Consider the following 22,343-nt stretch of genomic DNA (forward strand, 5'->3'; position numbering starts at 1 on the left):
ATGGAAGATAACTCGCTTGATATCAGGAGTAAATAATTAATTAATTGTATACAATGTGTCTGCAGGCCGGTATGATTGAAAATGACATAACGAGTCACATTTTAGATCAGCTACATAATTATTTGATTAGATACAACATTGAAGGGAACATTTTGTCCTCAGGTGCAGGTACGACTTATTGAGCGAAACACTATAGATCCTATAGATCCGTTTCACTCACTCTTTCCTCCTGGACAGCAGGAGACAGTCGTTGAACAGGTGCAGGTACACAGGCTTGGTAGGTAACTTCAGCTTTGACCCAGAGATGGTCATTGTCTGCGTGTCTACCTCCAAGAGTTCACCGTGCTTCACCAGCCAGCGAGACTGGGAGATCAGAGGGAAGATCTACAGAGGAAAGATTAGTGCAAGTAAGAGCTGCACTGTAGGCTACTGTGTACAGATCAATAAACACCCGTGAGAACAAGAATGAAGAATTCCTAAAGAGTCTGAGGAAGACGTTCAATTACCTTGCCCTCAAAGTTAATCTTCTTATTGAGATGGATGAGCTCCTCCATCCTTTTCATCGATTGCACACTGGAATTACATTCCTTTATGATCTGTGAAGATAATACAATATACCAATATAGTTGTAACTATTGTGTCCACGCTCTCAGACCGTACTAGATGACACCAGTGGTTATACAGTATGTGCTACTAATACTGCTGGTTATTGTGAGTAGGCATCGTTACCCTCTTCAGCTCATTGAACGCTTTTGTGGCTGTGTCCTCGTCTCGAGAACATGGTGTTGTCCTCTTCAAGATGTTCTACACGGTAAAGTAGAAAAAGGTTGATGCAATATGGTTAACATGAAGCAATAATAAGGTTAACATATAAATACATAAATACCATAATATAGATAATAGCTGTTCCCTGTTTGTTGAAAAACCTGCTGCCACAAATTGCTTGGCCAGAACAAGTGAACAGTTTAATTCCATTTTGAAAGATAAATAGTTCTTACAATTTATTTATCCATTTTTCATCATCTCAGATGATGACATTCACTAAATAGTTACTATTTTGTAAGCAAACAGTCTTTAGTCAGCCATTAACAAGTTGTTTCATGTCTGCGATCATTTTGCCAGAGTAAGTACATTAAATGCTTTTTCAAATGATGGACATCTCGTGTTGTCAGAATGGAACTCTTATGGTATAATCCCATTGAAGTTCAACATAGAGTAATAAAATGTACAAGTTGTAACATGAACGAGGCGGGGTGCTGAAAGTTCACTATTGTACCTCCACCAGCATTTTGAGTCGTGTGATCCGCTGGAACGGGAGGATTAGGAAGGAGGTGAGAGGAAGTCTTTGACAGATGGGGTCTTCCTCCAGACGAGCCAGGATGCTGGGGAAGCGGGGGTTCTCATGCCTGGGGCGACACGATTCAGAGACATAAACGTACATATATTGGATCAGGGGAGCGTTCATTGTCACTGACGGAATATCTGTGTGGTCTGATCACAGGTTTGGAGAATTGCCATCTGGCATACTTTCTTTCTATGCCAGGATGAACAAAACTGATTCAGCTACATAGGGTATACTAATTAGGGGAACCTAATTGCAAGTCAGCTAGTACAAGTGTACTTGCAAGTGCAAGGGCTTGTTTTGTCCTGACAAAGTAATAAAAGGCTTTTTAATATCTTTGCTACCAGAAGAGCTGCCTTAGTGTTTTTCCTGTATTTTTGGTATCTGCAACTCCCTTCTAAAGAGCACCCTCTGGGTTACTATTCATCCGGTACCTGCATGAGCACTCCATTTCTGTTTTTGTAGTGCAAGTACACTCTTAAAACCCAGGTGCAAGGTTGAACTATTAAAGGGTCTTCAGCTCGTCTCCATAGGGGAACCATTTTAAGTTCCAGATATAATAATTTGCTCAAAAAATTTATCAATGAATCATTTCCTTCCAAAAAGATTTTTGCAAGTGGAAGAAACACCAAAACAAACAGCAAATGGTTCTGGAATACCCACAGCACGAACGGTGTTGACGGGTTATGCATATTACACCTGTGCCAAAATGTAGTCAAACACAGTCAAACTGGTATTGCTCTTTCAAATGACCATCAAAATTAACATAGTTTACACACAAATTAAGGAGTTGCTCACAGCAAGCGCTGGTACGTCTGCTCTTGGTAGGCCTGGTTCGTTACATAAGGTAGATACACCCTGCGCAGGGCTGAGCAGTGTCTCAGGACGATGTCACAGACGTCAAAACGCAGGATGTCCTCCTCCAGCCTACGCTCCAGATCCTGCAGGAATCTTAAACGAATAAGAGGGGAAAAGGTGAGAGTCATAGGTGTAGTTTTATATAGGGACGCTAAGGACATGTCCCTACCAAAGCCACGGTAATACAAATTGTCCCTGAAAACTGTAGTTTTAGTATTATAATTCACAACATTGCGGTCTTGCAAAACAGAGCCTTTTGTATCTGGTGCAAAAGTGTAGTTTAACAGCTGCATCAAGAACATCAGCAAGCTAACATATCATCTCCAATCAACAACCTGGACTTTCCTCCCTCCTTCACCAGCTCTGTCACAGCTGCCCACTCATTGGTCACGTTACTCACTCTCATGAGCAGTTCATCAGCGACAGAGGGAATTTTGATTAGCAGCAAGTAAGTTAGAAGTTCTTCAACAATAGAGAACAGTTTGTAGGCCAAATGCATCAGTTCAGGAGGTTACTTAATCAATGAAACAGTGATCAGGATCATCTGATCTCTTTGTAGCTCAAAAAACAGTATTCACACTCAAATTATCTGTCCCTACCAAAGCTCAAATCAAACCTACGCCCCTGCATAGAGTCACAAAGACATCAGCACCATCAGTATGGTTCTTTACCTCTCGCTGACGTCCTTGACTTCGGGCAGCTTGGAGAAGAGCCACTGTTTGCCCTGGGCCCCCAGACACTCCCCGAGCTCCTGGGACAACATGAAGTGGTCCACCGCGATGGTCAGGCTACGAATGTACGATGCCTCCGAGGTCACCAGCTCAAACTTGGCCTGGATTGAAGAGGAGGTACAGTAGGATGTCAAACCCAACCAACTACAGTGTATGAGCTATGGAACAATTGGGGTATCAAATAGTATCTCCTAGGCTGAAATGGTACTTAAAGGGATTCTGCATATCGCTGCTGGTGGGACAAAACCTCATAACTCCAAAAACCCAACTTTTCAGCAGATGAAAAAAACGAACACAGATTTGAGGGCGAATAGAGTTAGGAGGTTTAGACAGATGATCGGTTTAATGCTTTCCCATTGTTTAAACTTTGTAAAACCCACACACACATATGGAGGATGATACGGAGTTGATTTATATAAAAAAAATAAAAAATGTAATGGAGTTATGAGGTTTTGTCCCGCTAGCAGCGATATCTGATTTGTTACAAACTGGTAGCCAATTTATACTTGCCACAGACAGCACTTGCAGCAGAAGTTTTTTTCTTTAATCTGGAGACCGTTTTCGCCCTAAAGGTACATGCCTAAGTAAATGGAAGATTGCTCCACTTCTGCAAGGTCAATTTGCATGTTCTTGGTATCTAGGAACATCTAGGGACCTGGGGGTATGTATTTCCAGTGTCAGAAATATTGTGTCTGTTACTAGGCTGAGTAAATTGTAATGAATAAATTAATTATGATTAATTATGATTTATGATTTTGATGATGATGATCAAAAATTGATACAGGGCACGAGAAAATGCTTGCTGAGCTCATTCACCACTTTATTGAGATCATGTGTACAAAAAAATCTAAGCAAATGAACCGCGGGAAGATGATTAAACAGAAGGATTTGTAGATACAGTAATCAATGATAATCGACTTTAATTATAAATTCATATTTGACCTTGAACTTGACCTTGACCTTATTATGGCCAAATCATACATCTATGGATAGGGGAAATGCTCCTCTTTCCAATGGCAGGGTTGAATCTGGATTTAGTCATTTCTTGCGGTTTTTCCGATAATTAGCATTTTCCGATAAATTTGTATTTCCGATAAAACATAAAACATCGGTAAAAATGAAAATATACAATTTGACTACTGTTTTTGATAGGGTTATGGTCTTTACTCTTGGCTACAAAAATATTTAAAAACATTGACCTCTTAACATCCAAGGGCCCACATGTGGACGATTCTTTGCCGACCTCTAGTGGCTCGGGTGTGCATTTCTTTTAATACAATATATAGATCAAATTAAATCCCTATTTTTTGCCTGTCGATTGCTCTTTCAGGTGACAAAATCCGTTCAGCGGTTCTCGAGTTACATGCCGATATGTGAGGCGTGCCCCAAAGTATGCAAAAGTACACATTACACGCTGGATTCGCCTGTTCGAATCCAGCTCACAGCTCCGGGGTTGTCACCAGCTTGGCTGGCCGTTCACACTAATACAATTGGCAGTATTAGAGGGTGGGAGAAGCTGGCGGGGTGGGTCCGGGTCGTTGTAAACAGCGACTCCTACAGTTCGGTGGGGGGGGACGCCTGCTAAGCGCGGATAGGATCTAAGGGTGGTAGTGTGATCCTTCCACACGTTACAGCTCTCAGTGAGAGTCCGCGCTGCCAGGTGAAAGGAAGCGGTTGATTGGCTAGACGTGTGTCGGAGGAAGCACGTGATACTGATAGCCTCCACTCTCCCAGACCGACTGTGGGGGGTAAGTGCGCAGCGACCAGGAAGGGGATTGGGAATTGGCATAACGACTAACATTGGGATGGGAGAAAATCGGAGGAAAAAGGAGGGGGAAAAAGATCAAGAAAAAAAGAAGAAAAAAAAAAGTACACATTACCACCCCCGACTCCCGGGGCTCTAGCTCCGTCAATCATTTGGCGATCTCGAAAATCTTTGCACAGGGTTGTAGCCAATGAGTGTGGCTTTCCAATGATACCCCATGATAATATGATAATTGGGGGGATCTAATACGATCTAATACGGTCTCTATTGATCGATTTATGATAAAGAAAAGCAGGGTCCCCCTATAGGGGGACCTTAAGGCTTAACAGGTTAGGGAACACAGCAACATTATGGGAAATGTGCTTACAATCTTCTCCAGAGTTAGACAAGAAGATAGACACCAATTTCCTCTGTGCTTTCAATAGAAATTGGATACGGATCACCTAGCCTAGCCTAAACCAGTCAGCATGTCCCATAATGTTGGCGTGTTCCTTCAAAAACGACTATAAAATCTAGATTTCCCTGCAGTCATCAATGTTTATTACCTCTTGTAACTTCCTTTCCTCATTGCTGAAGTTGTCAAGTTGCCCACTGCTCCTGACATCAGGGATATCCTGCCACAGGGCGAAGGCAGAGCCCCGCGATGAACGAAAGGAGCTGGATGGAGACAAATTGGACGGAGACGGTGTGCCATCTGACCCCTCTCCTCTAAGCCCCTCCTCTTCTGTGCCAGGCTCCTCCCCCTGCTGCCTCTGGATCTCTCGGTTGATGGCGACATCACTGTATTCCTGGTATAGAATGGCTGGAGGAAGAGGCAACAGACAGGCAAAAGCTAATTTGTGATTGACAGGAATGAGAATAAATACTGAGCTAAACTAAGGATTTAAAAGGATAATTCCTGTTTTATTGTTTTTTTTCTTTTTCCATATGATAGGTTGAGGGTCATCTAAGAGGTAAGAGAAACTGAAATGGTTTGCTGGTAATAGCCTAACAAAACAAATTTAGCCACTGCTAATGAATGAACAGGAGTCAAGAAGAGTGCGACATGTTTCCTTGAATCATCTGAAGGTGATTTCGCCAAGAATATCAAATAGAGAAATGGCTAAAATACTTAAAGGGTAAGTTCAGAATTGTAGACCCCGAGTTCTATTTCCTACTCATCATCAATGATGTAGCATACGTTCTCAGCACAGTCCGTGCTGTGCTCCATACAGGATATGCAGTTCCTCCTTATATACAGTAGACACAAAAATAATGTCAAGTTAATGGGGCCACTGTAAAAGGCACTTAAAATACTCAAAAACTAACTTCTTAGCTTTGGGTACACTGTGGGGTAGTTTTAGTGTTTTTTCAGGGCTTATACAGACTGAAGCGTGGAGCACTTCTGGGGGGTATTTTTACATTTACATTTAGTCATTTAGCTGACGCTTTTAACAAAAGCGACTATCCAGTATGAAGAACAGCATGGGACTGTGCTGAGAAAGGACTCTACCAATTGACAACATCATTGGTAAGTAGAAAATAAGGCAAGGGCTCCAAAATTATGATAGTACCCTTTAAGCACTTGTGGAAGGAACAAAACGTTCCGTAAAAACTTACAGCTGGGTAGAAACCGTGAGAGGCGATTGGAGCTGGTGACATTGGGAGGTGTGACCCAGTCTTCCTCTATAGATTTCTTTCTCATTCTGTAGGGAAGAGGTGTTGAACAGCAGCAGTTCAATTGTTAATGTCTAATGTGAGACATCAACAAACACCTTTGTGAGTTTCCTTGTGACAATCACTATTTTAGCTTTCAGTGAATATTTACCCAAGTTTAGTGCTCCAACGATGTAGTGGCATGCTACTATCACTGGTGGGCAGCAGTGGCGGAAGTCCAACAGGGCTGTGGGGGCCACTGTCACTAGAACCCCCTGAGCTGCGGTGCCTAGAGCTGGACTTAGCTAGGGTGGAGAAAAGCAGATAGCGGAGAAGGGAGATGCATGGGGGGAAGCAGCATGTATTATAAAGTGCTTAGCAGATACTTTATTAGAACCAATGGCTGAGTGTCTGATGTCCTTTGAGCTAGTAATTGGATGTACTTTGAATTTGATGTGTCCAACTGTTGCTTTTTGGGACTCCTCACGCAACCTACCAGAAGTTGCCTGAGGTAGCTAATTTGGGATTAGCCGGTGTGCTATAGGGTAATTATTTGGGCTGCTTTTATCTAACTGTGGGGTCACTTTGGAGGAACTTGTCACCAGCATATTGGTGCTATTCCCTAAAGCTACTCACAGTCAGGATTGGGGCTTAGGCTGCTGGAGCTCTGCCTTTCCCTGGAGGCACAGCGGGCGGACAGCGATTTCCCCAGCTTCAGGGTAAAGGAGTTCTTTCTCTGGGACAGCTGCAGTCTGGATATTAGCTCTGAAGCCGAGAAGCGCCGGCGCTCTTGGTCCCCTGGACGAGAGCGAGCTAAAGAGCTCCCCCCAGCTGCAGTCGAAGTCTCTACAACCCCACAGTCCTCTCCCATCCCTGGTAATTGGTCTTCAGTTATATGCAGTCGTTCTTCTGCTGATAAAGTCAGTGTCTTTGGGTGGTCTACAGCACCCCCTGTGGATGAAGGACTCGATACTTCTTCAAAGGAAGATAGTCCATTGAGGTCCTCCTCCACAAAAGCTGGAAAGGGTCCTGGAAAGATGCAGTCGGCATCCAGAATCGGACTGCTGAGAGACTCGTCGCTCAGGCTGTCTGGGGAATACACACGCATCTTTCGTCCTGGAAAACAAGAGAATAACTTATAACAGAAGAGAAGAACATAAAATTACAGCAAGGGCTTATTTTTTCCCTTTGTTTACCCAGGGTAGACACTGACCATGGATGCTCTTTTTCAGTGACGCCCTGCTCCACACTCATACAGTTCCACGCATTCACACCTGGGAGCTGCCCAGTACAACCACAGTCTCATTCTGCTGGCCACTGAGCAGCTCCACTGGAGCAATTGGGAGTTAAGTGCCTTGCTCAAGGGCACTTCAACAGTATTGAGGGAGTGGAGAGCGTTATTCATTCACTTCCCCACACAGATTTTTCCAGGGGGATCGAAACCGGTGACCAGCCGCTCACAAGCCTGCTTCTATAACCTTTCGGACTCTGTTGCCCCTTAAAAGTCGGTGAGACCTTGTAAATAATCTCACCCTGGGACCTACTGTAGTCACATTAAAACATACTAGTACTCTTATCCAATGGGATAACTTTGACTACCTAGGATGGCTTAGAGTAGACGACAGAGTACAGCAACTTGCAATGGGCCTGGTCTACAAGATACACTATACGACTAAGGTACCCATGTACATGTCAAAATACTTCCCAAAGGTCAGTGAATACCACAACCACAACACCGCAAATCATGTTAAACCCAGATTCGGCTCAAACAAGGGACTAAACACGTTTAGCAATTATGCCACATCAATGTGGAACGCCCTACCCAAAGCTGTAAAGGAATGTGAATCCCTACCCACATTCAAAACCGTTCTAAAAGAGCACCTACGGGAGGCTGCAATTCAAAACTGACCACCGTAAATGTCCAAACCCCCCCACCCCCTCCTAATAGACAGTCTCCTCCCCACCGTATGTATATATTCTCTCCCCATCATATGTATATACTCTCTGTCAGGATCTATGGGTAACAGTACTGTATATTTGCATATCATATATGTCACAAATGTAACAGTACTATATACCTGTATGTCATGTATGTCCCTATGCCATAAATGTCATGATGCCATGTATGTTGTGTATGTCATAAATGTCACTATGAATTGAAAATGGGGGACCCTGATGTAAACAAGACAAACGTCTTTCTCTGGTCTGCATCCCCTTAACAATTGTGTGTATTGAGCCGTACTGTATTGTACCCATTCTGCAATCTGTTAAATAAAGTTTTCATTCATTCATTCATTCATTCATTCATTCATTCATTCATTCATTCATTCATTCATTCATTCATGGGGAACTGTCAGAAACCGGCCCACAACCCATTTGGGTTTAGACCCATAGCTTACAGGAACACCAACATTATGGGGAATGCGCTTACTGAAGATATATACCAAATTCCTCTCTGTGCATTCAGTAGAAAGCTATCCAGCTTTCTACTAAATGCTAGTGTACCTTAGCACAAATTAATGGAAGCAGATACTGACCACTACAAAAACTCCGGGAGAGGTGTTTTTGGCCAAAAGCTAGGCTAGCTGGTCCATTTCCACTTCCATTCATAGTATTCCATTCATCTAAGCTAGGCTAGCTTGTAGTCAGATAGCTTTCTACTGAACACAGAGAGGAAATTGGTATCTATCTTCTTGTTTGACTCTGGAGAGGACAGTAAGTGCATTTACGATAATGTTGGCGTGTTCCTTTAACACATTGAGTGCCACGCCCCTTCCGGGAAGTGCATCTGGCTTTGCCGTCCATTAACCCCATGTAAATGTAGTTGTAGTTTGTAGAGCTAAACCTATATTTTATATTATAGCTATGGGTCTAATAACGCGTCGATTGTCAGTGAGTTGCTTCCAGTCAACGTGCAAAAAACAGATACATTTTTCATCCGTACATTTCCATTTTATACCGTTTTGAATATGAATATAGTTTGGGTGCTTCTGAGTAATTCCAGGAAAAAGACGCGATAATGGCGCTTTTGTGTAATTCACTTATCACGTTGTCATTTTTCGCCTGATTATCGAATCTTCCTGAAATCAACGCTGGATTATCGTTATTATCCTTCCTCATGCACCCATGCAATGTGGTTTAGACCGGCGCCCCCCCCCCCCCCCCCCCCCTCTTGCCACCAACGGTAAACCGCACACACACACAGCTTCAATCGCGGTAGAAAAAAATATCAGATCAACGCAAAATTTTATATATAGAGTCCTTACCTGGTCTCTGATGTAATGCAAAAAAAAATCCAATTATCTGATTGCCATTCCAGTTATCCACAGCGATCCTGTCTCCGACGTTATTGGGTATTGCACATGAACGGGCGGGCGGGGTCAGTTGTCCAAGCCATCCCTACAAGCGCATGTTTTGCCGGAGTGTTTAGGACCCACCCCCACACCGCAGCTCGGTAGAGAAAATAAACTACACTGTTTCTAATGGAGTGCAATAGCGGCCGAAGGCGTTAGAGGGCGGTATAAGACTGTCTGCCAGCTCAGACACACTCAGAACAGTATGCACAAGGTGCCCCGCTGAATATGAATGGCAATAGCGAATAAAAGAAATACCATGAGAAAAACGTAGTTCTACCTTTCCGGCACTCAACCGTCGGGCGACAGAAACGTTGAACTACGTGAACGGCACCCAAAGGGTTAAGGAACCCTTTCTTACACACTGAATTTTCCATTATAACATTCGATACTTTTTCCAGACCTTAATTTCTTGATTGGATTTAAAGATTTTAGTTGGAGCTCAGTGTGAAGTGATAAATGTTCAGTTGCTATGTTCAGTTCTCTCCTCCACATTGCCTTTGGTGCATTTTTTCCTATTGCTAGGTTTTAGTGAGTTTTTCCTTACCTTTGCATGGGGTATGTCTGCGAGTGTTGCATTCATTTATTTAATTTATTTAAAATGCTTTGGACTTCATGGTGTTTTTGTTTAGTTCTTGATTTATTGTGATGTTTCTTTTTGACTTGTGCTGCAAGGGCCCACATGTGGGCCCTCTAGGGCAGGGGTGTCAAACTCATTTTCACAGAGGGCCACATCAGCATTATGGTTGCCCTCAAAGGGCCAAAGACCGTATAAATGTTAATGTAATGTAATATAAATGTAGCTACTCATTTACATATTGTTAAACATGTTGTTTCTGTATTTATTATTTATGCATATGCATTTGCATATGCATTTGCATAGATGTAAAAATATATGTTAGCTTATGTTATTTTAACAAATAATTTTAGTTTATCAGAACCCCATATTACTCCATTAATCAATGATCAAACCATTCAAGTAAATAACAAAGAAGAAGATCATCAAATACAAGCTATGACATTAAGTTTGTTCAAAACCTTTTTGTCACAGTCAAGAGGGGCAGAACTAACAACTGAGCTGCAAAGAACACGTGGGACAGATGTAGCAGATGTTACAAAAACAAATGGCTGCACACAACCTTGCAGAGGCCATACACCCAACTAATGGAAGATAGTTTAATTAACTTTAATTAACAGATTGCAGAATGGGTACAGTACAGCTCAATACACACAATTGGGGATGCAGACCAGAGAAAGACTTTCGACTTGTTTACATCAGGGTCCCCCATTTTCAATTCGTAATGAAATTGCTATTATGTGTCTGCATGAACACACAACTGTAACTGTACTCAAGTTTTGGGTGGGACTTGTTTGCGTCCCTACAGCTTCTTATTCAATTGAGCGAGATGCTCGGTTATGTCACACAGCCAGTTTGCATCTGACTATTCCGCCTGGATCTTTTTTGTATTTTGGGCTGTAAAATTGTCAAAGAATGTCTGAGGAGTAAGTGCTTTTGGCTTTTTTCCTTTGTTACTTCATCAATACCTCAGATGTTCAACATACATGTATGTGTAAGAATGTGTAATAACTAAGGCTGTCAAAGTTAAAGCTTTATTAACGCATTAACCCACAATTATTTTAACGCCGCTATTTTTTAACCCAAGATTAATGTTTATAAAAAAAAAAAAAAAAAAAATCCCCCAGAGCTCTTGGGGGGCCACATCAAATGACGTGGCGGGCCGCATTTGGCCCGCGGGCCATGAGTTTGACACCTATGCTCTAGGGGAACGATTTGCCCACCGGCACGTTGGCGACCACTAGTGGCTCGGATGTGTATATTTGGTAATACAATATATATATCGAATTAAAGACCCATTTGTTGCCTGTCGATAGCCCTTTCAGGTGACAAAATCCGTTCAGCGGTTCTCGAGTTACATGCCGATATTTGAGGCTTGCGCAAAGTACACGGTATTGCGCAAATACCACTCCCGACTCTTGGGGCTCTAGTTCCGTCAATCATTTGGCGATTTCGAAAATGATTGGACAGGGTTGTAGCCAATGAGTGTGGCTTTCCAATGATACCCCATCTGGGGATGTACGAATCAGGGATCTAGGTGAGAAGTCACAAGCGAAAACAGGAAGAGAATTGAATTCTCTTGAATTGAAGTCTATGAGAAAAGTGCGTTTTCTTTTGTACACAGTTTACCAAAATCACCCCTAATCACTCATTTCTGAACGGATCTTTATGAAATTTGGACATGTACTACATAAGACTTTTTTTAAGCCTCCAGCCATTCTGGGGAAATACTACTTCTGGAATACTAACTACTACAGAAAAAGGTTTTTTTTACAACTCAAGTTCAGACCTATGTTACTCTATTTCATTAGCACTAAAGGTGAGTTTTCCTTATTGTATCAGAAACTTCAGAATGTCATCTTTCAAAAGAGACCAGGCTCATGCATGTGGTATAAGTATAAAGTATAGTATTTTGGTTTGCAAAAAAAGTATGCAGTCCTCAAAAACTAAAACTAAAATGGCCAATTTTGGGGGCGCCTGTTAAGAGGTTAAGAACACGTGCCCGGCCCATGGGGCCATTAACGCGTGTTGTCGGGCCTTACAAATAAATTTGATTTGATTTGATAAACTAGGCCATATCAATCGAAAAGCCAATCTTTTTTTGTCACAATATGTCAAATGACAGTAAGTCCACATCTACATAAAGTGTGTCCCATTCTTTACCTAACTTTTTTGGTCCCAAACATTTAAATAAAAATTATTTCCATACTTGAACCTAACTCATTGACTGCCAAAAACTAGTATACTCGTTTTTGGCGGCCATGCATTGAATGCCAAAAACGAGTATACTCGTTTTATGTTTTTTTATTTATTATTATGATACTAGACAGTCCCCTTGACCTTCTGTATGGATTTTGTAAAACTGTGATGACGATCGAATCCCGATAGGTGGCAGTCTCGCCTACCTTTTGAATGCATTTTTGAAACGGCAGATCAACTATTATTTGCATTACTCATGTTCAATCTATTCGCCCAGTATATTCACGCTGACCCTTTGTACACAAGACAAGAACTACTGGACATTGGTTCACATGTCGGATTACTGGATATTTCCATATTCTTCGATGGACCGAACGACATCGTCAGACCTCCGGGCACACCGGGTCTGTTTACATCATCTCCCCGGACAAAGAGGCCTCGTACGCGGCGAGGGATCGAAAGCAGAGGCGGGGCCGAAAGAGCTGGCAAGCGACTGAGGCTATCTCTGGCTCCTCATAGTGCCGCGCTTCCCAGCCTCCTTCTTGCAAATTCACTGTGCATGCATTTTGGGGAAATGGCCACTATATAGGCTGGGATTGTGCAGGAACGAATGTTTGTAGAAACAAACGGTTTGTTCCCTGTTGGGAGTATAAATATAAGCATTTCAAATGAGCCATAGTATGTCTCCATAGCTATAATATGGAATATACGATGGGTCTACAAACATCGTTAAAACGGTCTGCAACGCTGGTGCCAGATATTAAAGATGGGAAAACAGCGTGGCAGTCAATGAGTTAATGGTTCAATAGAACATACACAGGATGTGTAAAACCTACTTGGTCCATTTCTACTAGCAGAAGACCGGAACGGGCACTGTACTGTACTTACGGATGGACTTCTCCTTCAGGGAACCCTGGGACGCTCTTCTCTGAGGCTGACGAGAGTCTGGGCTCTGGAACCCAGGACCCTCAGGACCCTCAGGACCCTCGGGAGAGGACTGGGAGCCGGGTAACTGAGAATCCCAGGAGTCTCTGTCTTTATAGAAAGACGATAGAGGGAGTGACAGGGGGAGGCTTAGGGCCGCGTGGAGGGGACGACAGACCGTCGTCACGGTAACCGACCTCTCAGTCTTTCCCTCAGGGGAAGAAGCGTCAGTGTCTGTGTCGTTCTGGCCTTCGAGCTCGTCGTTCCCCTCCTGTGCCCGAGAGTCAGAATTCAAGTTTGTTTCGTTGTCGCTTTCAGTGTCGCTTTTACAGTGGCCGTTATGTGCAGTCGTAGTGTGTTTGAACCCGTTCAGAGAGTGGGCCGTGTGCGGCATGTCCAGGGTCAGCACTGGGGAAGCAAGGCCATTGGTTTTCAGGCTCGCCGTTGGTTGCAGCTCGATGAAAGCTAGCGTCTCCTGCTGGCACACGGCCACATGCTTGAGAAGACACGGTCGCAGGAGGGGCCCGTCGTCGCTCAGGGACTCGCTCAGAGCCGGGGACTCGCCTGAGCCGGGGATCCACATGCTGGGGCTCTCTCCTCGGCAATGAAAGGCGTGGTGGAGGTGGGGCTGGAAGTCAGGGAGAGGCGAGAGTCCATAGCCTGGGAGCATGGCATCAATGAATGCACGGGAGCTGCGGAAGGGGAGAGAAAAACTCATGTTCAAATCTCGACAGGCTATCGACAGGCAACAAATAAGCCTTCAATTCGATATATATATTGTATTATAAAATATGCACACCGAGCCACTAGTGGTTGCCAAAGTGCCGGTGGGCAAATCGTCCACATGTGGGCCCTTGCATGTTAAGAGGAAAGGAAAAACTCATGCACAAAAAAAACCCAGAATTGGCATACGATCTCAAACGTGAAGCTCTGGTGTGGGACAACTCAGTCTATAGCTTTGAGGCCACAAACAAGTCTCTCCCGAAGTTATAGAGTGAGCCAAGAGCCTCTGGGTGATATCATCAACAGACAACCTTATCGTCTACTATCTTTTCTGATATTACATACCCAACCAGTATTGCACAATCTGGCAGTACTTAAGACACACATACTGTACAACGTCTGTGCAACGCTGTGCCACTTCACAGCCTCAGGAGTCGTGACTCACAACTGAACTCTTTGCTAGTCATTCAGTACAACGGTACACTGCTACTCACTGCACCTTCCTCTAAATCTGCAGCTACACCATGCTGCTAAAACGTGAATATACTTGGTATTGAACAGGTATCCATATCCTACTGTCAGATGTCCCTGTGAGGGTCTGTTCTTGGGTCACACAGTGCTGTACAAATAAAGTGTCTCTGCACATGTATATTGTACTTGACAGTGAATGATGGAGTCCAGCTCTGTGGCACACGGTGACAGTAGGCCAGTGAGCAGTACAGAGGACCTGGGATGCATTCCCTGTTTGTTTGTTTGTTTGTTTGTTTGTTTGTTTGTTTGTTTGTTTGTTTGTGCCCGAACAAAAATTGTATGAGTCCACAAAGGCAACCTTTCTCTTTCACTGCAGAAGGAGCAGCTCCAGAATGTGCTGATTGATGTCATCAATCAATCATACAACGGCATGCAAATTTCTCGATTCTGATTGGCTGAAACAGTCAACTTACACGTGGGTATTTTTCATAACCCACGCTCTTGGTCCCAGGACCCGCCCACAACTGCATCACTATCAATGCACGTTCGTGGTTTTAGGAATTAAAGCAAGATGGCGGACAAACCGGACAGGAAACATTACGAAAGGATAATGGTGATAGGGTCATAAAGACTAAATGAAAAACGATTCTGTCACGGCGAATGTCTTAGTTGCTTAAACAATGTTGGATGATGTAATTGATGGGTCATGAGTCATTGTGGAACAAAATAAAAATCGCGCAAATTGATTGATTGATTAATTGCAATTTTGCTGGGAGGTGCGCTGTTTTAAGTGAGCATGGACTATTGAATTAATTGATTGATTGATTGATAATTTTATTACTGTACACCTTGTTTCCAACTGGTTAAGTTTAGGCCCTCTTTCGAAGTTGGTTAAGGTTAGAGTTTGTCTTTAGAGCAGGGCGATAGACCACCAGCCCTGATTCCAAACTCTAACCTTAACCAAATTCGAAAGAGGGCCTAAACTTAACCAGTTGGAAACAAGGTGTACAGTAATAAAATTAGCAATCAATCAATCAATCAATTCAATAACCCACGCTCACTTAAAACAGCGCACCTCCCAGCTGCTTCTATAGAAAGTAGGTTTAAAAAAAAGAATAACTCTTATAGGGCAAAGAACCCCCCCCCCCCCCCCCAAGAAAACTTTTTTTTCCTATAGGGCAAAGAAAACTTTTTTTTTTTATTTGTTTTACCTACTTTCTATAGAAGCATCTAAGAATGAAGTTCTATAGAAAGTAGGTTAAAAACTAAATAAAAGTTGGATGTGTTAGTTTGTTGGATGTCTAGGTGAAAGACAGTTGGATGTCTTAGTTTGTTGGATGCCTAGGTGGAAGACAGTTGGATGTCTTAGTTTGTTGGATGCCTAGTTGAAAGACAGTTGGATGTGTTAGTTTGTTGGATGTCCTACTGAGAACAGTTGGATGCACTTCCGAGCTGCTTCCACATGGAGGCAACTTCTCTTTCTTTCTTTTGGTGGGAACTACTTTTTCTGGCGGATGGTTTTTTCAATAAATCTTCAATTAATGTGTGTTTATTGTATAGCAATAAGGTTGGATGAATGTGCCAGTTGTATAAAAGCATTACACCACTTGTAGTCGTGGGTTCTGACAATTAGACCATGCCTAGGGGGGTCTAACGACCACCCCTAGGCATGGTCTAATTGTCACAACCCACTCCTGCGCGTGATGTAATGCTTAAGTACTTCAGTCTTGAGATTTTGGAGAGTTTATATTATTAATCCACGTGGAGGAGATGGGGGAGGGAGTCAGATATAGTCATATAGCAATCTATAAAAACAACAATCACATAATAAAATGATGAGCTCCCTCACATCATAGGAAAAACATATGAATTGGGTTATAGGTTGTAATTCCACCGTATACTGTATCTAAATGGTAATAGAAGAGGGCACAGCAGAACACAGGAAGACTTCTTCAGGACAAGAGCTTAATATTGCTGGTGTTTTAGTTTTGTAAACCAATTCAGCAACAACCCACTTGCCCAGAAATTATATATGGATGACTGGACATAACTCGCTGTTTGAAAATTGGCTTAGTGTTGCCAGAGGATTCCACAGGCTTGGTCAAGTGTTACACAGTGGTGCTCAAATATAATGGACGCCGTGGGTTAAACCTCTCCATGATCTGATTTAAATAAACTCTTCTGCTCTGTGGGTAAACCTCTCCATGATCTGATTTAAATAATAAACTCTTCTGCTCCGTGGGTAAACCTCTCCATAATCTGATTTAAATAAACCATTCTGCTCCGTGGGTAAACCTCTCCATGATCTGATTTAAATAAACCATTCTGCTCCGTGGGTAAACCTCTCCATGATCTGATTTAAATAAACTCTTCTGCTCTGTGGTTTAACAATTCCATAATATGACTTAAATAATCCTTCTGGTGCATGTGTGTTTGGATGCTGGTCATGGAACTCATTCTCACATGACTCAATATTTTTGTTTCAATTAAGTCTTCATTTAAAGGTAGAGTCTGTAATGCTGTCAAACAGTGACCTCTAGGCAAAAGTGCTCCTTCGGTATTGCACTTTGTTTACATTTTTGTAAACAAAGTGCAATCCTAAGCAGGGCCCCGTTCCCCGTACCTGGTTCAACTAAGTCGATCAAGATGTCATTATCCAGATTCAGTTAACCCGATGTTTGAAGCCGGGATTTTCCTGTTCCTCGAAGGTGGATTCAGTCTCGTTAACTCAAGCCAGACTTGAGACCCAGGATAAGTGCGCGTGCCCGCCTCAGCCGAGAAGGCAGCAAGTGTCGAGAGCAGAGATCCTGATTCTCTAGCGGCATTGATTGATTAATTGATTTAAAACTTTAGTAACATATTGCAGTACGGCTCAATCGCCTCGCCGACAAGTTAAATGCGTTATCTATAGGCTAATTTTAAGTCCCTCATTGCCTCAATCAATCAGATTATATTTCTTTAAACTTGCCTGCTGGATTGAATAATCAAATGAGATCTTGCTAGCGAAAATAATTAGTTAAACTGTTATACAGAATTACGATACGGCTCTCTTACCCATTGATTGATGTGTGGTCGATCTTTTACTTATCTCCACTGTGGTCTAACGGGTTGTTCTTTTGACTTTCACGCAGACGACCGGGGTTCGAAACCCTAGTCTTTTCCTTCTTTTTGCAATATAGGAATAATTCAATTTGGTGCACGTTGAGAGCTATATAAAGAATGACATCCTCAATGCATGTAGATTTATAATATTTTAACTTAAAACCAGGCTACTTTGGCGTATAATCATTAATATTATATTCCAAAAATTTATATTGGAAACACAGGGTTTCGAACACCGGTCGCTGGGTTGGCAGGATTGAGCACTACCGCTGCGCCACTGTGCCAGATTGGATAAATTCATTGTTTATACATTAATGAACGAGAGACCCGTGTTTAGAATATTCTTTATTTTGAATGAAGTTTTATTTCTTTATCCTCATTCATTAATGTGACGTCAACGGCTCATTCAATTTCTCAAATCCGTCAAACAGCGCATCTCATCAGACATCTTAATCCCAGTTACAATTAAAATAACCACATAATGTGTACATCGCACCGAGCGAGCGCCACGGTATATATAACGTGCATTATTTAGGACAAAGTGAATTTAGTATCAGCATTTTGGGTCTATTTTACATTTCAAAAGCCCCCTCTGGAAGAATGGAGCACAAAAACGTAATTCAGAATGGTATAATGCAGATCGTAGACTGTGGGAATAATTTCAGGAAACGGGCTGTCACTTCTTTGCGGGGGCGTGGCGATGGTTGATCCGGCTAACTTGAATTTAAACCTGTCATGGTGATTTGGATAATCCAGGTACGGGGAGCCGGAAAGTCCGGCTTAAGTCAGACTTCACCGAAAGTTATCCGGCTAACTCAGTTATCCAGGTACGGGGAACGGGGCCCTGGCTCTTGTGACACACACAAACACAACAACTGCAAAAAGTCGAGTCCCGTGGATATTATTGCAAGAGATAATTCATACATATTATGAAAAGCCAATCTGTTGTTTAGAATTTGGATGGGGGGGTAGGCTCTGATACCTCTCAGTCTCACGCCTCTGCAGGGTGTAACACCTATTCACAGCGCACACGCTGCTCTTGTGTGTGCGCGTGCATGTATGTGCGTTTCGTGACGCGCTGTAGTTCTCCTCGCAAACGGAGATAATTACAATCATACCATCTAGCAAGAATTAAACTTATTTACAAGTCGTATTACGTTTAGCAAGTAAGGAGACATACATTACATGTCAAAGCACTCGAAATTGTCATTTTTCTATTATTACAGATTTCTGAATAGCGCGACTTCCTGAGCATTTGTGAGACATTCTAAATCCTTTTTTCCTCCGCCGACGGGTTCAAAAAGCCCTGTCGACTTCAGAGAGATTTATACAACCATGATGCAGGTAACTCAATGGCTCACTGACTGTTGCCTCCACTTGAATGCAAAGAAGACTATGAATGAATGAAAACTTTATATAACAGATTGCAGAATGGGTACAATACAGTACAGCTCAATACACAATTGTTAAGGGGATGCAGACCCTAGAAAGACGTTTGTCTTGTTTACATCAGGGTCCCCCATTTTCAATTCATATAGACATTTATGACATACACAACATACATGACATTTATGGTATAGGGACATATAGGTATTTAGTACTGATACATTTGTGACATAAACGGTATTCAAATATACAGTACTGTTACCCCTAGATCCTGACAGAGTATATACATATGATGGGGAGGGGACTGTACATTAGGAGGGGGTGGGTGGGTGGGAGAGAAATATACATACGGTGGGGTGGAGACTGTACATTTGGAGGGGGTGGGTGGGTGGGAGAGAAATATACATACGGCGGGGAGGGAATATATACATGCGGTGGGGAGGAGACTGTCTATTAGGAGGTTTATGTTTATGTTTATGTTTATTAAAGGATCCCCATTAGAGACCCATGAAAGAGCCTCTAGTCTTCCTGGGGTCCTAGACAAAAAAAATACATTACAAATGTACAACAAAGAATACGAATAAAAATTTAAACAAAACACAAAGTAAAAATTTATACAAATATACAAATTCACATTATAAAATCTAACATTCCTGTCAAACAAAAAAAAATATATATATAATAGGTGGTGAGGGGGTTTGGGCATTTACGGTGGCCAGTTTCGAATTGCAGCCTCCCGTAGGTGCTCTTTAAGAGCGGTTTTGAATGTGGGTAGGGATTCACATTCCTTTACAGCTTTGGGTAGGGCGTTCCACATTGATGTGGCATAATTGCGAAACGTGTTTAGTCCCTTGTTTGAGCCGAATCTGGGTTTAACATGATTTGTTGAGCTTCCTCTGGTGTAGTGGTTGTGGTATTCACTGACCTTTGGGAAGTATTTTGACATGTACATGGGTACCTTAGTCGTATAGTGTATCTTGTAGACCAGGCCTATTGCAAGTTGCTGTACTCTGTCGTCTACTCTAAGCCATCCTAGGTTGTCAAAGTGGGCAGGGGTGAGGTGGGTTCTGGGGGTAAGGTCAAGTAGTAGTCTGACCAGTTCGTTTTGTGATGTTTGTAATCTTGTTTTTAGCGCCTTTGAGGTGCTTTGGTACCATGAGGTGCACGCATAGTCGTAGTACCCTTGAATGAGTGCTCCTGCCAGAGTCTTCAGGGTATTCTTGTTTACCAGAGAGGAGATCCGGTACAAGAATCTAGTTCGTTGGTTGACTTTTTTTATTACATTGGATGCCTTTTTGTCACAGGAAAGATTTGCCTCTAGGATGGAACCCAGGTAGGTAATTTCGTCTTTCCTTGTGACAATATTGTCACCCACTGTAACTGAGAAGCCGTCGGTCTTGCTGAGTTTGTTATTTGAACCGAAGAGAATGGACTCTGTTTTGCCCATGTGTAATGATAGTTTGTTATCAGCGAGCCATATGCAGATTCTGCCTAGTTCCGAGCTGAGGGTTTTTTCAACCTGCAACTTGTTATTGTCAGAGACCAGCAGGGCTGAGTCGTCCGCAAACAGGAACAAGTTGCAGTCACAGGCTGACGACATGTCATTTGCATAAATTAGGAACAGTAGCGGTCCTAGTATGCTTCCTTGTGGAACACCACAGCTCACTGTGAGGGGGGGGGGATAGAGTACCGTTTAACTCTACCATCTGTTCTCTCCCCTCCAGGTAAGATTGCATCCAGCTCACTGATAAACTATCAAAACCAATTGCTTTTAGCTTGTCAATCAGAATGGAGTGATTGACAAGATCATCAAACACACCTGATCCAGATGTCTTGTGGTGACCGAATGCAAATACCTTGGTATCATCCTAGACTGCAACCTCACATTCATTCATCAAAAAACAGGTAAAAAAAGTCACGAGAACAGTCAAATTCAATATATCTAACTTCCGATACATCAGAAACTGTCTGAACATTGAAGCAGCAACACTGTACTTCAATGCCATCATCATGTCACACCTTACATACTGTATTACCAGCTGGACTCTAGCACCACCCCCACTTTCCGATTTGTTCACTCCCAGCAGCAGGTTCAGAACTGTTGTACCGGGTGACTTGGCTGTTCCATTAAGCTCTCCGTGAGAGCTGCCAAGACCTGGAACTCCATTCCAAGTTACATCCGCAATATTGAAACACACAGATCATTCAAACACACTTTCAAAACATGGTTAAGAAATAACTACACATGTGAACACAACAGCCCTGCAGAACTCTAACCCCATATGCAGACCCGTACCGGGTCCTACTAATCACCACAAAGTACCAGAAAATACCCCAAAGTATACCCCAAAATACCCCAAAGTACCCCAAAATACCCCAGTGTTCAATACAGATGTTAGTACATTTGGACATTATAATATATTAAAATAAACATTTGTTTTGAAAATACTGTATGTGGTACTTTTGGAATGGGAAATGGACTGCACATATATAATGCTTTCCTACCTGCACAAAGAGCTTTAAAATGGCCTCTCCTTCACCAATTCACACATACACTCACAGAGCAATGGCAGCCAGACTCATTGGGAGCAATTTGGGGTTCAGTGTCTTGCCCAAGGACACTTCGGCATGTGAACAGAAGGAGCTGGGATTCAAACCAATGACCAAACCATTGACCATATGATCATTAGTTGACCTGCTCTACCTCTGAGCTAGTATTTTGTGGTACATTGAGGTATACTTTGGGGAACTTTGAGGTTCTTTGGGGTATTTCGTGATACTTTTGGTATTTTAGGGTATACTTTGGGGTACTTTGGGGTATTTTGGGGTATTTTGTGGTACTTTGGGGTACTTTAGGGTATTTTCTGGTACTTTGTGGTGATTAGTAGGACCCCCTGTACCTAATGTAGTATTATTGTTTGTTTGTACAGTACATTGTCTGTACATGTCTGATGTATATATTTTGCATGATGTGTTTTTAACCTGTTCTTAATGACCTGTATGCCATATATGTTATGCTTTATTTCTTTTTGCAGTTTTTAACACCACACCCAGGGACAACAGTTGAACATTTGCTTTGGCTAACACTGTCTCACACATTTACTTTATGTTCATTAATGTGTGCTGTCCCTGTTTAAATAAAGTTTAAACTGAAACTGAATGAATGAATGAATGAATGAATGAATGAAAACTTTATTAACAGATTGCAGAATGGGTACAGTGCAGTACAGCTCAATACATACAATTGTTAAGGGGATGCAGACCAGAGAAAGACTTT

General features: G+C 42.5%; 1 protein-coding gene across 5 annotated transcripts in view; it reads right to left on the reverse strand.

The window, feature by feature from the left end:
• The window catches only part of arhgef19 (Rho guanine nucleotide exchange factor (GEF) 19), a 66,212-nt gene that overhangs the window by 10,791 nt on the left and 33,078 nt on the right, over positions 1–22,343 (reverse strand). For all 5 annotated transcript variants that reach the window (XM_084332859.1, XM_084332857.1, XM_084332856.1 and 2 more), the window contains 11 exons: positions 13,349–14,076; positions 6,968–7,447; positions 6,504–6,636; positions 6,296–6,381; positions 5,242–5,498; positions 2,872–3,032; positions 2,141–2,293; positions 1,277–1,406; positions 730–804; positions 507–596; positions 221–384 (listed from right to left, as the gene is read on the reverse strand). In XM_084332859.1, the coding sequence (XP_084188985.1) occupies positions 221–384; positions 507–596; positions 730–804; positions 1,277–1,406; positions 2,141–2,293; positions 2,872–3,032; positions 5,242–5,498; positions 6,296–6,381; positions 6,504–6,636; positions 6,968–7,447; positions 13,349–14,054 (2,435 nt within the window). In that variant the 5' untranslated portion in view covers positions 14,055–14,076. The remainder of the gene's footprint in view (positions 1–220; positions 385–506; positions 597–729; positions 805–1,276; positions 1,407–2,140; positions 2,294–2,871; positions 3,033–5,241; positions 5,499–6,295; positions 6,382–6,503; positions 6,637–6,967; positions 7,448–13,348; positions 14,077–22,343) is intronic.

The sequence above is a fragment of the Notolepis coatsorum genome (assembly GCF_963971535.1).
Source record: "Notolepis coatsorum genome assembly, chromosome: 17".
Taxonomy (NCBI): domain Eukaryota; kingdom Metazoa; phylum Chordata; class Actinopteri; order Aulopiformes; family Paralepididae; genus Notolepis; species Notolepis coatsorum.